The 15,811-nt window shown below is 35.6% G+C and overlaps 1 protein-coding gene across 2 annotated transcripts in view; it reads right to left on the bottom strand.

The window, feature by feature from the left end:
- Window positions 1-1,718: 1,718 nt before the first annotated feature.
- LOC113113436 (lactosylceramide alpha-2,3-sialyltransferase) overlaps window positions 1,719-15,811 on the bottom strand; it is a 28,990-nt gene continuing 14,897 nt past the window's right edge. The window contains exons 4-7 of one of the 2 annotated variants that reach the window (XM_026279616.1): window positions 13,070-13,407; window positions 11,721-11,907; window positions 11,484-11,642; window positions 1,719-2,999 (exon numbers count right to left, since the gene is read on the bottom strand). In XM_026279616.1, the coding sequence (XP_026135401.1) occupies window positions 2,748-2,999; window positions 11,484-11,642; window positions 11,721-11,907; window positions 13,070-13,407 (936 nt within the window). In that variant the 3' untranslated portion in view covers window positions 1,719-2,747. The remainder of the gene's footprint in view (window positions 3,000-11,483; window positions 11,643-11,720; window positions 11,908-13,069; window positions 13,408-15,811) is intronic. The other variant, XM_026279615.1, reaches the window with a different exon arrangement.

The raw sequence follows: 15,811 nt of genomic DNA, 5'->3' as shown, positions 1-15,811 counted from the left end.
CATATTAAAAGTCTTTCTAGTTCTTAAACAAGTCTATGCTCTGTCAGCCAGTCCCCTATGTAAGTCTGTATTTTATAAAAGTGTTTACTGTTGAAATACTGTTTTGTAGTTAAACGTAGTCCAAGAATTCATCTTCATGACTGAAGAACTGCTTTTCTGAGGAATTAATAGGCAGTTGCTGGTGAGCTGCCAGAAACATCAAACTCCAGGAGGAAACATCTGGTCATTCTGACCTGTGTCTGTGACTCCTATCATTAAATCAAACGAATCAATGTTTTAATTATCTCACAAACTCTATTATCTGTTGTTCTTCATATATACATACACAAACTCACACGCACATATACATATTTAGATCCAACAAACATGCAACGTGCCAGAAAACTATAAATTAAAGCAATAAAGATCCAGTCATCGCTTCCAAGCAGATCTTTTGGTCAGGTAGTGTATATAATGCTTTTGATCGTGAAAGTTTTGCACATTCTGTTCCTCCTCTGAGCAATAATACATAAACAACTTAAGACTGTTGATTGATTAGTGCTTGACAGATGTTTATAAGCAGTTTTTTAACTACTTACATTGAGTGAACCAGACACATTGTAAGGTTGTGGGTGGCACACGTTCATCTTTGTGGACATGTTACATGACTGATGATTTCTGACAGCTGCTAAACAGACTGACTTAGAGTGTGTTGTCTGTCTAGGTCTGCTACACGCAGAGCTCACACATTTCTGTCAAGTAAAATGCAGAGCATGATATAAAAATAATAAGTCTACAACAAAAATAAACGATTTACTGCCTCAAATTACCTTAAGTTAAGGTTAAGTCCTGGTTAATGAGTAAGATGGCCAATTCTTTAATTTTCACCTATTTTTCTTTTATTTTTTACTTACTCCATACCACAGACTCTCTAAAAGTAGTGAATGTCCATATCTGTCTCCAGTATTTGGCGAGATCTGCCTCAAGATGTGGTTTTGGTTTGAGTCCTTCCTAAAGGGCAGAGGTTTTAAGCTCTTTTGGGAAGGAGAGGCGTCTAGCCCCTGGGGTACCTCAGGGTTCGATGCATGGCCCCCTCTCATTCTACACACATAACATCACAGGACACAGCAAGCATCAGGATTCCATTTGAATTGAGAAAAATATCATTTGGCTGCCACATTTATATAACGTTTACAACCTACTAAATCGGATCAGTCTTATTCCAGGAGAAGCATTTTAATTGATTTGTTTTATCAGTTAAAGGATAGACGAGCATCTAAAACATAGGAACATGTGACCATCCAAAAATATGGCTCAGTTCAGCAGAGGGCTATGTTAATGTACAAATAAAACCGTTGGATGGGCAAAAATGCTGTGAAAAAAAAAAAGTGCTGTTCTTCAACATCAGGACAAACACACCCACCTGCCTCATTACTTAACACACTTATTTAACCATTTTAAGATGGTTGTAAAGGTTTATGAACTGATCTTCCAGCTATAGCACATCACACTTCTCTGTTTCCTGGTAAAAACACTATCAGATATGCCAAAAAACAAACTTTATAAACACTTACAGTGTGCTGTAATAAAAAAACAACAACAACAAAAAACTAAATAAATAAAAGATTAAATAATAAATCCTAACCATCATCTCCTTACCGAAATGTCAGACAGTGATTTAACTTCTCTGAATATTTAAAATATTGATGTTCAGAAACCGTGAGACCTGAGGCTATAGTACGTTTTTAAATGCTTTTAATAGCTTAAACGTGTGCTATAAATAAATAAAGCTCATAAACGGCTGTTGAACCCTTAAATTGACCCAAAAACAGCATTCAATGTCACAAGAGCAGATCAAAACACAGGGAACATGCTTGATGACCCACATCAGAACCACCGCTCAGCCTTCAGTAAAGGTCAACACATCACAAAACCACTTTTAAAACATTTATTGCATGCACAGCATAAACACAAGACACACATTGTTGAAGCAAGAATGCCAAAGACATGCGAACACATGGGTGTCTGTAAAACTGCTCGGAAACTACACACACACACACACACACACACACATATATACGTGGTATGTGTGAAAATGTTTGTACTGCTGAATGAAGTGTGAAAATGTGAAAATCTCAATACTGTTTTGCAGCTGTATCAGTGAGTAGCATTTCTTCATCAGACAGGCTAGCGTTAATTAGCCCATTAAATACAGCAAACAATTTAAAAGACCTAAATTCAAGAATGAAGCAAAGATGGATGCAGTTTCTCTTTACAAATGGTTTACTAGACTGTTCAGTTCTATGTTCTACAACAACGGCTCCATCTGTTGGAATAATACAGTTATTGCAATGATATAACAAATTATTACTGATGTAACATTAACAAAAAACATGCTTCAAGAAAATGATAAATTATAATATCTTGCATGTTCACACATCCAGAATTAGAATAAAAGTTATATTGCATATTAATATAAACATTTGTATAGACAAACAAAAAAACACCAAACAGCTTAAAATTAAATACTTTGGCAAAACATCTTTTTAAAACAAAAGACACTAAACATCAAAATTAAAAGTTTAATCTAAAACCTTCATATTTTTGTGACATTAGTTTTGATCTAAAATAGAACAGCGCATCAGTATCACAGCAGTAAACGGTAAAATACTCAGCAGTTCAACAGTAGTCTTTCAATGATTGTTTTTAAGTTATTCCTTCACTTGTGTGAATTCTTCTTCACACGTGTCACTGAGAGAGTCTGTCCTTCAACAGAAGTTGCAGTGGATTCCTCCCGTGAGGTCAGTAATAATGCCTGATGTTATCAGACGCTTGAGGAAAGTCGTCTCGGTCTGCACGTCATGCATGGCTTCCTTCAGCATGGATGTCATGAGTCTGTGGTCGTAGTAATGCAGAGGAGCGTCCTTCTGACTGAGGTTATAGCCAAAGCCTGCTAGACTCACCTCATCACACAGATATGTTGCCAGATTAAGTGCAGACACCCCTAACGTAGGGACATTCTGGAGAGGAAACAATATTTTGAGAATAGATTTTAAACACACACACACACACACACACACAAGCTCATATGCTATGAGAATAAAATAATTGAATACAGGAATGATAAAAATAAAGATACTCCAAACGTGAATCTAAAAGCACCAGTAGATGGAAGTCTTTTTGAGTGAGTCATTAATTCTACAGATTCGTTCTAACAGCTTATTCACTCAGAAATGAGTCTTTTTCTGAAACACTCGATTCATTTAAAAGTGGGGACTCGTTCAGAAATGAACATCCGCTGTGTGTTGATCAGAGACACTCAACAGTTCTACTGTGACTTTGATTTGAACTATTTTCAGTGATGAAGTTGTCACTGTCTTTATGAATCAAAAACAGACAATATTGACAACACTGCATCTAAAATGAAACAGTATTAATTAACTGTTTAAGTAGTCGACGATATTGTTTTTTTGATGGTTGAATGGCATGGATAATGCTTCAAAATCAAATAACGGACAAGGAATAATTCTGCCTGAATATTCAGCTGAGCATGGCACAGTCTGGTGTTTGCTACATAACAGATGAGTCAGAGGATCAGTGCAATATTATACACAGACCTCTAAAGTCACGAGTGTGAAATGAATGAATGAAAAAAGCACAAATCAAATGCTGTATTGCTGTTGCGTCTAGTGCATCCTACAATAATACATCATACACTTTCTATTATTTGTATATATTTAAAAGGCAATGATTTAAACCATAGGCTATGGTATGATATGAATGAATGGAATAAGCACAGTGCGCTCACCAATCAAACACGTCTCAGTCTCTCAAAATAACAAACAAGTTCTATCTAAAGAGTAGGCTAATAATGAACTTAGATATGGATACATTTTCTACTTGTCCCACGTTTGCATCTTTCTTTGCTGGTTTGCGCAGCACACACACATTTGTTTAGTGAAGTTCACAAAAAGACTCACTTTAGGGGCCCTATTGTAACGATCTAAACGCAAAGTGTAAAGCGCACGGCACAGGTGCACTCAGGTTGTGTCCAAATCCATTTTTGCTATTTTAAATGATGGAAAAACAGTTGGCAAACGCGGGCGCATGGTCTAACAGGTTGTCCCTATTCTCTTAATGAGTAATGGGTGTTTTCTGGGCGTAACGTGCAATAAACCAATCAGAGTCTCATCTTCCATTCCCTTTAAGACTCAGTTGCACTCGTGCCATGACGGATTTGCTAATTACACGACAGAATTTGGCAAGTGCAATGACATAAAGCGTCTCCGAGATGAAACAGAGCTGCTCGTGTGCGAGCAAATAGATACCCTAAAAAAAATTCTTATGAATTGCAATCCTTTAATTTTTCATATTTGGCATGTTTGTATGCTGCTGTGTGTTCCGGTGTTTAATAAGCAGCGTGTACGCTCTTTAAATAACAAAGAAAAAACACTGCACCAGACTTTAGACCAGGTTTGAGTTGGTCTATGGCACTGCGCCTGAACACACCTCTTTTTTTAAACAATGTGGTGCTGGACGGGAAAATGTGAACAGCGCCAAACTGAAGCTAGCAGAAACACTTAAGCTGTGCCTTGCATCGCATTGTGCTGGGTATATTATAGAGCCCTTAGAGAGTTCTGCGCATTTAATTGATTCAGTCAAATTCACATGATCACTAAACATTAGTCATGACATCTCTCTGCTTGCATGACAAATAATTTTTTAGAAAAAAAAAAAAAAAAAAAAATTATATATATATATATATATATATATATATATATATATATATATATATATATATATATATATATATATATAATTGAAAATAATTTGAAAAACGAAAAAAATTTAATGTTTAAACAAATTTACATTGTCTGGTCAATCTGGTGGTACATTCCAAGATGGCGGCATGTCTTTTTGTTGTATTTGTTGAGTATGTGGTTGTCTAATTTTGTATTGTTTTTGAGTGTTTTATAAATTAAGACTTTTTTCTTTAGATATAAAAGAAGAATTTAAGGGTTTTAGAAATTGAACAAGGGGCCGTGTAAGATTTGAGACTTTCTGAAGCATACCAACCGGATTTAGGATTTACAAAGGGATTACAAAGATGGGCTCTGGATCTTCTGGAGCGTATTTCCCTAATTCGGATTCATGATTTGAGATTGTTTGGCCCTGATGAGTACCACACCTTGCTGGATAAAGGAAAGTGCTTTTGATTATTTTCTCTGTGCTAATAAAGATATGATGATACTGTTCAGGATGTTTTTTATTTTATTTTATTTGGTTACTCGGTCTTGCAGTATAATTTCAAAAGTCTTCAACCCTGGAAGTTTCATGAGATACATTTTCATTGCCACTTGAAACTGCTTCAGAAGAGTTTTCTGGGATTATACTGGTCTTTTTTTATCATCAGATTGTACATTATGGATACTGTATATGCACTATTTTCTTTTTTATTAAGTGATTAAATTCTGTGCACTTGATAAGGTTTGCCAGAATAATGGTTGTGCACTAATTCAGGTAGTTCTCTCATTTCTTTGAGGACATTGAAGGAGGAAAAATGATCCAAGAAACCTAGACTGCAGAGGGCGCTCATTTTACTGTTGATTTCTGGAAATGTTCAACAGAATCCTGATGTTACAAGTTTTAACACACCTGCTGATTTTAAATCAAGGACTAGTTTGTTCATTTAAATGTTTGCAGTTTACTCACAGAGTTGGATATGTTAAGTATCTGGGCAGAAACAACTGATGCAGACATTATGGTTTTGGTTAAAACATTCTGTTCCAAATAAGGACACAAGCATTGTCATTTATAATGTTTATAGGGCTGATTGACCCAATAGAGGAGGTGGAGTTGCAGTTTTTATTCAAACTTAATATGCTATTATCTAAATCAGTGAAAAAAATCTATTTGACCTTTTTTAGTTTTAAATAGTAAGTTTCTAAATATTATTTTAGTTAAATGGAGATATTTATATGAATGCTCCTTTTAGAAAGTTTAGAGTTAAAGGCAGACATAATATATGGTTTACCCCTGAACTGTCAAATTTGCTTCGAGAATAGTAATCTGGCTTGGTCTAAAGACAGAAGTACTAATCTAAAGGAATACTGGTTGATTTTCAGACAATTGCGTAATGTGTCTACTGCTACGATTAGAAAAGCTAAGATTGACTACTTTTAGAAACTTCTAGTAATCTGAATATGAAAACTTTTTGGAAAAAAATAAAAAAAATCTCATTGGAAGTATATAAAATGTTTTGGATAAAACTAAAATAATAGATTGTTTAAATGACCATTTTGTGGCCACTGGTACACTTCATCACTGTAAATCATTTTAATGTAACTCTAACAGTTTCAGAGGTTAATAAGGCACTTAAATCATTAGATAGTAAGAAACTGGCTGGTCCAGATAAATTGGCTCCACATTTCTTAAAGCTGGCAGCTGATTTTATTGTGCCACCACTAACCTATATTTGTAATTTTCTTCATCTACAAATGACTTTAATTCTATCTGGAAAACAGCTTATGTTTGGCCATAAGTTAAACGGGATGATCCAACTGTATTGAATAATTATAGGCCTATTTCAAAATTGTCCATTTTATCAATGTTTTTTGAATTGCTTGTGAATGATCAATTAAAAGAGTTTCTATCTTTTAAAAATGCCTTGTCAGAGTTCCAATCCAGTTTTAGTGCATCCACAAAAATTACTTAAAGGTTTCATTGGATAATAAAAACCACAGTGCTGCTCTTTTATCAATTTATCCAAAGCTTCTGATTCTGTAGGTCATGAAATTTAGAAGCAGAGGCTACTTAATGTAGGTTGGATGGTTGTTTATCACTTATCGGACAGAGCTCAATGTATAAATATAGAGGGACTCACTTCCAGTATTCAATTTAAATGATTTAATACTTAATCTAAATGCAGAGAAATAAAAACTTATATTTATTTACAAAAAGAAAGTCTACACTTCCGACTCATCCTCAATAACTACTCTTCAAGGTTTTGAGATTGAAGTGGTTTCTAATTATAAATACTTGGGATTTTTAATTGACAATTCTCTCTATTAAGAGAGAACACACTCATGCTGGCTACAAATGGACACTTCAGAATATCTGACAGCTGGAAGGTCTGCAAGGTTGTGAAATTAAATGTTTATTAGATATTTAAATATTTGCACAAATGATCTGAATCCGTGTTTGATGAATGCTAACGTAAATAGAGATAGTTTTGGTTTTTACGTCAGCATTCAGCAAACACACATTCCGTGTTTGACTTTGTTACTAATAATATAAAAGCAAATGATGTAATACTTTTTCATATACAGTTTAGTTTCTTTGATTAACAGTTCTCACCAGGAACATATTAGACAAAACTATTCAACAGAGACCATAACTAATGAAGAAGCAGAATTGGAACGCTGTGTGCTGAGGTGCTGCCATTCTCAGAGCCATCAAAATAAGAGTCCCGCTTCCAACACATCGGCCAAACAGAAAAAATTATCAGCCATGTCGATGAACTGGCTGGACTTGGGGACATATCAGTCAGCCACAAAACGGTTTATTAAATGGCTCTGTGGAAAACTTGATCCTGATTGGTCAGTCATGACATTCTAAGGTATGTTATCCCTCAATAACATCCTGTAAAAACACAGGCTCATCCGGATAACAGCAGTCGGCACTGTATACTCATGATAGGAACGGTTTATCTTGGTGGAAGCTTTGAGTTTGTTTAGCTAATAATGGTGTACAATTGTTTAATTATGTCATCCTGGCATCGCGGACTCACTCTCATTTCATACAAAAGCAGCTGCTGCCATTTGGCTATGAATGTTTTGTACGCTGTAATGACTACTTATATGACCACCATCAGTTCGTAGCAGTGAATGAAGATGTATCATATCAATCACAAGTGCAGTATGGAGTACCTCAAGGCTCAGTACTAGGGCCGCTGCTCTTCACGCTTTATATGTTACCCTTGGGAGATATCATCAGGAAACATGGTGTTAGCTTTCACTGTTATGCTGATGCTACTCAGCTCTATATTTCTTCGCGGCCCAGTGAAACACACCAATTTGAAAAACTAATGAAATGCATAGTCGATATAAAAAACTGGATGACGAGTAATTTCTTACTGCTAAATTCTGAAAAAAAAATCCTAAAAACTCTGCTTGTAATAACCTAGAACACTGTCTAAAACTTGATGGCTGCTCTGTCAATTCTTCGTCATCAGTTAGGAACCTAGGTGTGCTACTTGATCGCAATCTTTCCTTAGAAAGCCACGTTTCTAGCATTTGTAAAACTGCATTTTTCCATCTCAAAAATATATCTAAATTACGGCTTATGCTCTCAATGTCAAATGCAGAAATGTTAATCCATGCATTTATGACTTCAAGGTTAGACTATTGTAATGCTTTATTGGGTGGTTGTTCTGCACGCTTAGTAAACAAACTACAGCTAGTCCAAAATGCAGCAGCAAGAGTTCTTACTAGAACCAGGAAGTATGACCATATTAGCCCAGTCCTATCCACACTGCACTGGCTCCCTATCAAACATCGTATAGATTTTAAAATATTGCTTATTACTTATAAAGCCCTGAATGGTTTAGCACCTCAGTATTTGAATGAGCTCCTTTTACATTATACTCCTCTACGTCCGCTACGTTCTCAAAACTCAAGCAATTTGATAATACCTAGAATATGAAAATCAACTGCGGGCGGCAGATCCTTTTCCTATTTGGCGCCTAAACTCTGGAATAACCTACCTAACATTGTTCGGGAGGCAGACACACTCTTGCAGTTTAAATCTAGATTAAAGACCCATCTCTTTAACCTGGCATACACATAACATACTAATATGCTTTTAATATCCAAATCCGTTAAAGGATTTTTAGGCTGCATTAATTAGGTAAACCTGAACCGGGAACACTTCCCATAACACCCGATGTACTTGCTACATCATTAGCAGAATGGCATCTACGCTAATATTTGTCTGTTTCTCTCTTATTCTGTATCCAGAACAAATGGTGGATCAGCACCTAGAAAGGACCTCTACACTACATGGAGTTTCGGTTCCTTTCCGCTGTCGCCTCTGGCTTGCTTAGTTGGGGACACTTCATCTACAGCGATATTATTGACTTGATTGCAAATAAATGCACAGACACTATTTCAACTGAACTGAGATGACATCACTGAATTCAATGATGAACTGCCTTTAACTATCATTTTGCATTATTGAGACACTGTTTTCCAAATGAATGTTGTTCAGTTGCTTTGACGCAATGTATTTTGTTTAAAGAGCTATATAAATAAAGGTGACTTGACTTGTAATGGATTTTAAGAGAACAAACAAACTGGTAAGGTTTTAAAACATTTTCATCTTAATTCTTCTATTCATTAATTATTTATGTGGTGAAATGTTGTGTAATAAGTGTTTTGCTCCGCTTCGGGGTCCTGATCACCCTGTCTGTGATTATTCTGAGATAACAACTGGCTGGATGAACATCATCCCTTACATAAAAACAACATCACATTTTCAATGCTGTAGATACTGGGGAAAAACTATCATATAAGAGAGGCATTTTTTTGCCTTCATATCTTAAAATGTAGGCTCACATACAGTACAGACCAAAAGTTTGGACACAGCTTCTCATTCAAAGAGTTTTCTTTATTTCCATGACTATGCAAATTGTAGAGTCACACTGAAGGCATCAAGGGCTATTTGAGCAAGAAGGAGAGTGATGGGGTGCTGCTCCAGATGACCTGGCCTCCACAGTCACCGGACCTGAACCCAATCGAGATGGTTTAGGGGTGAGCTGGACCGCAGACAGAAGGACAAAGGGCCAACAAGTGCTAAGCATCTCTCGGGGAACTCCTTCAAGACTGTTGGAAGACCATTTCAGGTGACTACCTCTTGAAGCTCATCAAGAGAAAGCCAAGAGTGTGCAAAGCAGTAATCAAAGCAAAAGGTGGCTACTATGAAGAACCTAGAATATGACATATTTTCACACTTTTTTGTTATGTATATAATTCCATATATAATTGCACATGTGTTAATTCATAGTTTTGATGCCTTCAGTGTGAATCTACAATTTTCATAGTCATGAAAATAAAGACAACTTTTTGAATGAGAAGGTGTGTCCAAACTTTTGGTCTGTACAGTAACTGCATTCTAACAGACTCCATCACACAGTCAGTCTTGCATCATGTTCTTCAGCAACTGCAAGTTGACGGGGCATTGCATTAAATATTCTCATAATTTTAACACATTCTCAGGCGTTAAAGCTAAAAAAAAAATGCAAAAATGCAAAGCATGCAATGACTGTGAAAACCTTTGAAAGGATACTATGGCAAAGTAATTGCTGATGACTTTTTTTCATGAATATATGATTGACCTGAAGAATGAAAGCTATCCACTTAAAAAAATATATGAGCTATATCACCACTTATCGACACTAGGGCTGTGACAATACACTAATGAGATGAGACAAAGTACAGATACTTGGTTCACTAGAACAAGACAATATTTTATGAAATTTTCAGAGACAAAATATTTGTCTTTTAATTGCAAAAAGTAAAACAATAGAGTTGTATTTAGAAATATTTTAACTAAACTAGGGCTGTAACTACTGATTATTTTGGTAACTGAGTAATCTGATATTTTTAGTAACAAACAGACCCAAGTCAAAACCAGGCTTTAATATGACTGTATATATAAACTAACGATGAGGCAACAATATTTGGCTTAAAATATCAAAACCAAAAAAATTACATGATTGCATTAAACAACACTGTTAAAATACATAATGTAATAAGCCTATAAATAACATGAACATAACCAACTTAAGTACATTATGTATAAAAACAAATTCCTGCAGAGGGCGCCAACAGACACTTCACTTTACAGCTTGATTAAACAATGCTTAAATGCATTTAATTTTTATATTTGGCCAAATGCAGAAACGTTTATTTTGAAATCGCAATGTACAATACATGGCATATTTCGACATCTGTTGATGCATTCTCCTGTGTTGGCAAAGGTTTATAAATGATTTACGTTACAAATCTAGTGAGATAATGCAGTCTGTGAGGAAGAGTTTAGCCCCTTTCATACACAGTCTTTACTGGTGAGTTACCAATAATAGTTCACGTGTGAACAGGACCTTCTCAAAAATCCTGGTAAATATGTTCTGACAATCATGTCTTTTTTATGGAGATGACATGATTACTCGATTATTTGATACTTTTATGCATGTTTCATGTTTATTAGAGCAAATCATTCTGACTGGCTAGTAATGTTCATTTGGTTGAGAGCGAAAGCTGCTCCTCTCATACCATTGGTAGGTGAACTCTGTTTTTAAATGTAGTATTTTCTTCTGCAGCCAAATGCTGCACGCCGGAGATCTGGAGAACTTTAAGCCCTGCAATCTTTTTTTACATAATGGCACCAAGTTAAATCAAAAGCACTAATAAAGAAAAATATAAAAGCAATGACAAGCTGCTCACCTGGTCCCAGCCCCACAGCCGTTTTCTAATACTGGGATAGTGAAGCAGATCCAAGGCCGTCTCTCGAATAATCTCTGGATTCAGCAGAAGGAACTGGGAGGCCTTGAGCGGGACACTCACTGGCACATTCTGCCAGAAAAACAGCCAGTCCCACAGCGACTGAAAGGAGAGAGTTAAGCGTGGCATTCAGACATGCTGCACTGATCAAGACAACCAATCTGTCTGATGCACACTCACCACGGACGTGTTGGTAATCATCGCACGAAGCCAGTCAAAGTCGACAGACTTATAGATCACAGCCACAAATCTGAGATCCGCATCGGTGTCTTCCCAGACCTTCGGGGATCCCTCAGGATAACTCATCCGGATGGAGGTGCGGTTCCCAACGTCTGCACTGAAACCTCGCACAGGACCGCTGTTCAATCTGCACACAAATAAAAGTCTAATAAACACATGTAGGGCTGCAGCAACTAATCGATAAAACCGTTAATGAAAAATCATCGACAGCGATTATCATTATCGATTAGTCTGGTCTGTCCACAGTGTACGTACAACTGTAGCCGGTCGCATCAAATTACAGCACTGAATAACACATTTCTATAGACAAAATGCATATACATATTGAGCAGAAAGAAACAATGAGCTCCCTCAAGAAAAGTATGTGATCCAAAGCTGGTCAAAACATGATAAATCTTTATTACAAGCTTCAAGCGGATGCATTAGTGTAATGGCTTGCTTGTCAGGCGCTTTTACAGATATGTGTGTGCATCCTCGGCACAAAAAAAAAAAAACTTGTTAACGGTCATATCCTTATCTGTAAATATCACAATTTCACACAAGCCTTTCCATTTTGCATAAAGACCTGCTCTGACAGTCTGTGTTAAGTTGCAATCTTTACTGAAAGAGCACCAACACAGCGAGCGTGCGCATTAAACAGAGAGCCAAGGCAGAAAATATTCAGCACAAAAACATTCTTTGTTGAACATTTATATTTAGGTTTAATCGACATGCAGGAACTGTGAGGGGAACAGTGAACAGTAGCAAGCTATTTTTAATGCTACTATATAATTATTGCTGATATATGTGAAAGAAAGTGCTTTATAGTGTTTTTTATTCAGATACCCAATTAGTCAAAAAGTACATAAACAATGCCAGCAAGCATAGGAGGCAAAGGAGGACATTTTTGTTATTATGTGAATAAACACTATTTAATCGTTTCAGTTTGTTATTTGTCTAAAAATTACAATAACATTTTTAGAATTTTTGTTTTGTTGTATTTTTTTTTTTTTACAGATTCCTAAAATATTTGTGTTTTGTCTTATGACAGGTGGTCTAATATATTAAGCACTCCATGTTTTTATAGCATTCATGTGTTGGCACATTTGTTTTAAGGACACTGGGCAGAATGTGGAAAAGTGTGTTTTTGTCAGTAAATTAAAATAAAAAAAATAGGGGTTTTAATCCGATTAATCAGTTATTTGTAAAAGTAATCGGCCAACTAATCAATTATCAAAATAATTAAGTTGCAGCCCTACAAACATGCATTTTAACCAAAAACAGACAAATGAATCAGGACAGACTCTCACCTGATGATGGTATCGAACTGATTAAGAAGAGGTCCGAGCCCCAATCCTTTCAGTATCCCTCCATTTCCAATCACTAGACATCGACGGCAGTCCCTCGCTCCATGTCTCTCCTCAGAGGAGGCTGGTAGGAGGTCCAGGATCTCCTTAAGCTTGTTCTTCATATCCAGGAAACCAAACGGTGGAGAATATTGGAATATTTGTTGATGCAAATCAGTATTCTTGTGCAAAAAGGGCTGTTGCACTGGTGTGGGGCTGTAATGATCAGCTTCCATTCTCTTCCGGACAAAAGAAGTTCTGCATTCTTGGGCCAGTATCCCTCGGACATAGGAATGGACACGCTATGAGTGAAAATACAGTGCTTAATGCAACCCAACTAAAAACATTTGTTTCGTGCAATTTACATCATGGATAACAGGGCATCAGCAAACATAAAATTAAGATACTATGTTTTGCCAATCGTGTACAGGAAATAGTCCATTTTAGATCTACCTGAGTTTGCTCAAATATTTGGGAGGGGATTCCCCCTTTAAGTGGCTCTTATGGAGGGGGATTTTTTTTATTTGGGGGGGGGTAGGGTATTTTATTTGACTTTTTTTTTACTTTTAAAATTACAAAATCACCCTACTAAATGTTATGTAATGTCACCCTACTAAAACGAAATGTCACCCAGTATATTTGTGTTTTACAATTTATAATGTTCATTGATATTTATATTGTGAAGATACTTAAAAACTTTCAAACTCTGAATTGAATTTATTTTAACCAAAAAAGACAAGTAAACAGTCAGTAATAAAATAAGAATAGATTAATGACTATCAAGTGAGAATCATGCCAAAACCTCACACACACACAAAATGTGTTTTACTCACGCCCAACGATTCACAAACAAACTCAGTGTGGTTTGCAAATAGAAAACATCACTCACAAACTAATGCATTTTGTTCTGCAAATAAAAAACGTAGCTATCAAACAAATACAGTACGTTTTACATATACAAAGAAACGTATTTCTTCAATGACAAAAATATCCTCCAAGTACAAACTAAAATCTTTCAAGTACAAAAAAAAAAATACATAACTGTTAACATTAACCTAATACTCAAGACGGGTACTTTGAATTTTTTTTTTTTTTATACATATAATGGTGCGAACTCCGGGTGTGAAGCAGCTCATAGATAAGGTCTCACAGTCACAGAGTGTGCAAGTACTGAATTTTTTAAAACCTGTATGACTCAAAAGCACGTCCAAATGATGCATTCAGTCATCTGTCGCGAATCTCTTTCACATTTAAATATTTTCGTGAATTTTCCTCGTTACAAGCGCCGAAATTCAAGCCATGATTTCTATGTGAGAATCAGGCATATAAATAAGACTTATTTTTTCAATCCCATTGCTTGACTTTTTTTTCGTATGAAGCTTATGTCCAAACTATTTGAATTTGAATTGTGTAAATTTGAATTACTGACAACAGTCATTTAACGGTTCTGAATTAGATTTATTTTTAACTTGAATACTGAACATTTGAAATTTAATACAACTGTTTTTTTTTGTTTTTTTTAAATAGACGCGTTTTCAAACAGCGGATTTTTACTTCTCATTTGGTTCAATTAAGCTAGTTTTGTCGTGGCCAAAATATATTATCTCGTAGAAACGTGATAATTCGTTGTGCGTGGCCATGAGATATTTACTTTTTTGGAACGTCACATTAATAACTCGTGTGAGCGTGATATGTGACTACAAATCATTTTCTGGAGATAATCTTATGGACATCCAGGAATCGCTGTGCGGCTGCCTCTTTCTCTCGCAGTGGAAGTGTTTTTGCCATCTCGAGGCACACATTGCCATAATTATAAACAACAAGGTCACATTTGATTTGATAAAAATTAGCTATTTATCATTTCATGGGACTGTGACTAGCATAGTTTTCATATCAGACACAGTTAACAATGACATTTTACATAACATTTATATAACCTGGGATTATCAGATATGGATAAAACATTTTTGTCCACCCCACAGACTTGTAAATCCATTATCGTCTTTACCCATAATATTTGTATATTTTTTGATTAATATTGTTGTTGTTATTATTGGTTATATTTTTATGTTCAAGTTATTTTCCCTTCATTTGATCTCTTTTCAATGTTTTGCCAACAAAGCTTTGATTATGCTATGACTTTTGAGTTTTTACTTGAAGAGCAGATTAAAGGTTTATTGGATTAGCCTATATTTCATTTTATTTAGTCTAATTGGTAGACTTTTAAAATATCACATTCGAATATTTGTTTATTTAAATTAAGTTTAATGAGATAGTCATTCTTTTTCAGCAACATTTATTGTTTCCGTCATTTTTAACAAGCTTACACACAATAAGCTTGAACATTAACAAAAGTACAGATTAAAAGCAAAAAAAAACTAAAAAAAGTTAAAGAAAAAACGTAAAGCAGCCTGCAGCAATTAGGCTATTGTAGAACGCAGCCTACAATTAACTTTGAAACTGTCAGCAAATCTTTTTTGCTTTTTTTAAATATTGTTTTACATGTTCTTTTTAAGAAACACAGGCATGTAAACATGATCGGGGGAAAGTCTGGTCCTTAGTCTGTTAACAATAAGGCCGGCCACGGAGAAAACACGCTCTGACGGCACACTGACGTTGGCGGGACTCACAAATAATGTTGTGCTAAGCGAATAATTTTGTGAAGCGCTTCGTGTTTTCATTTCACCACTGAATGGGATCCTCATC

The sequence above is a fragment of the Carassius auratus genome, chromosome 14 (genome assembly GCF_003368295.1).
Source record: "Carassius auratus strain Wakin chromosome 14, ASM336829v1, whole genome shotgun sequence".
Lineage (NCBI taxonomy): Eukaryota > Metazoa > Chordata > Actinopteri > Cypriniformes > Cyprinidae > Carassius > Carassius auratus.
The sequence above is the reverse complement of the archived record's forward strand: the minus strand, read 5'-3'. Positions and strand labels throughout refer to the sequence as shown.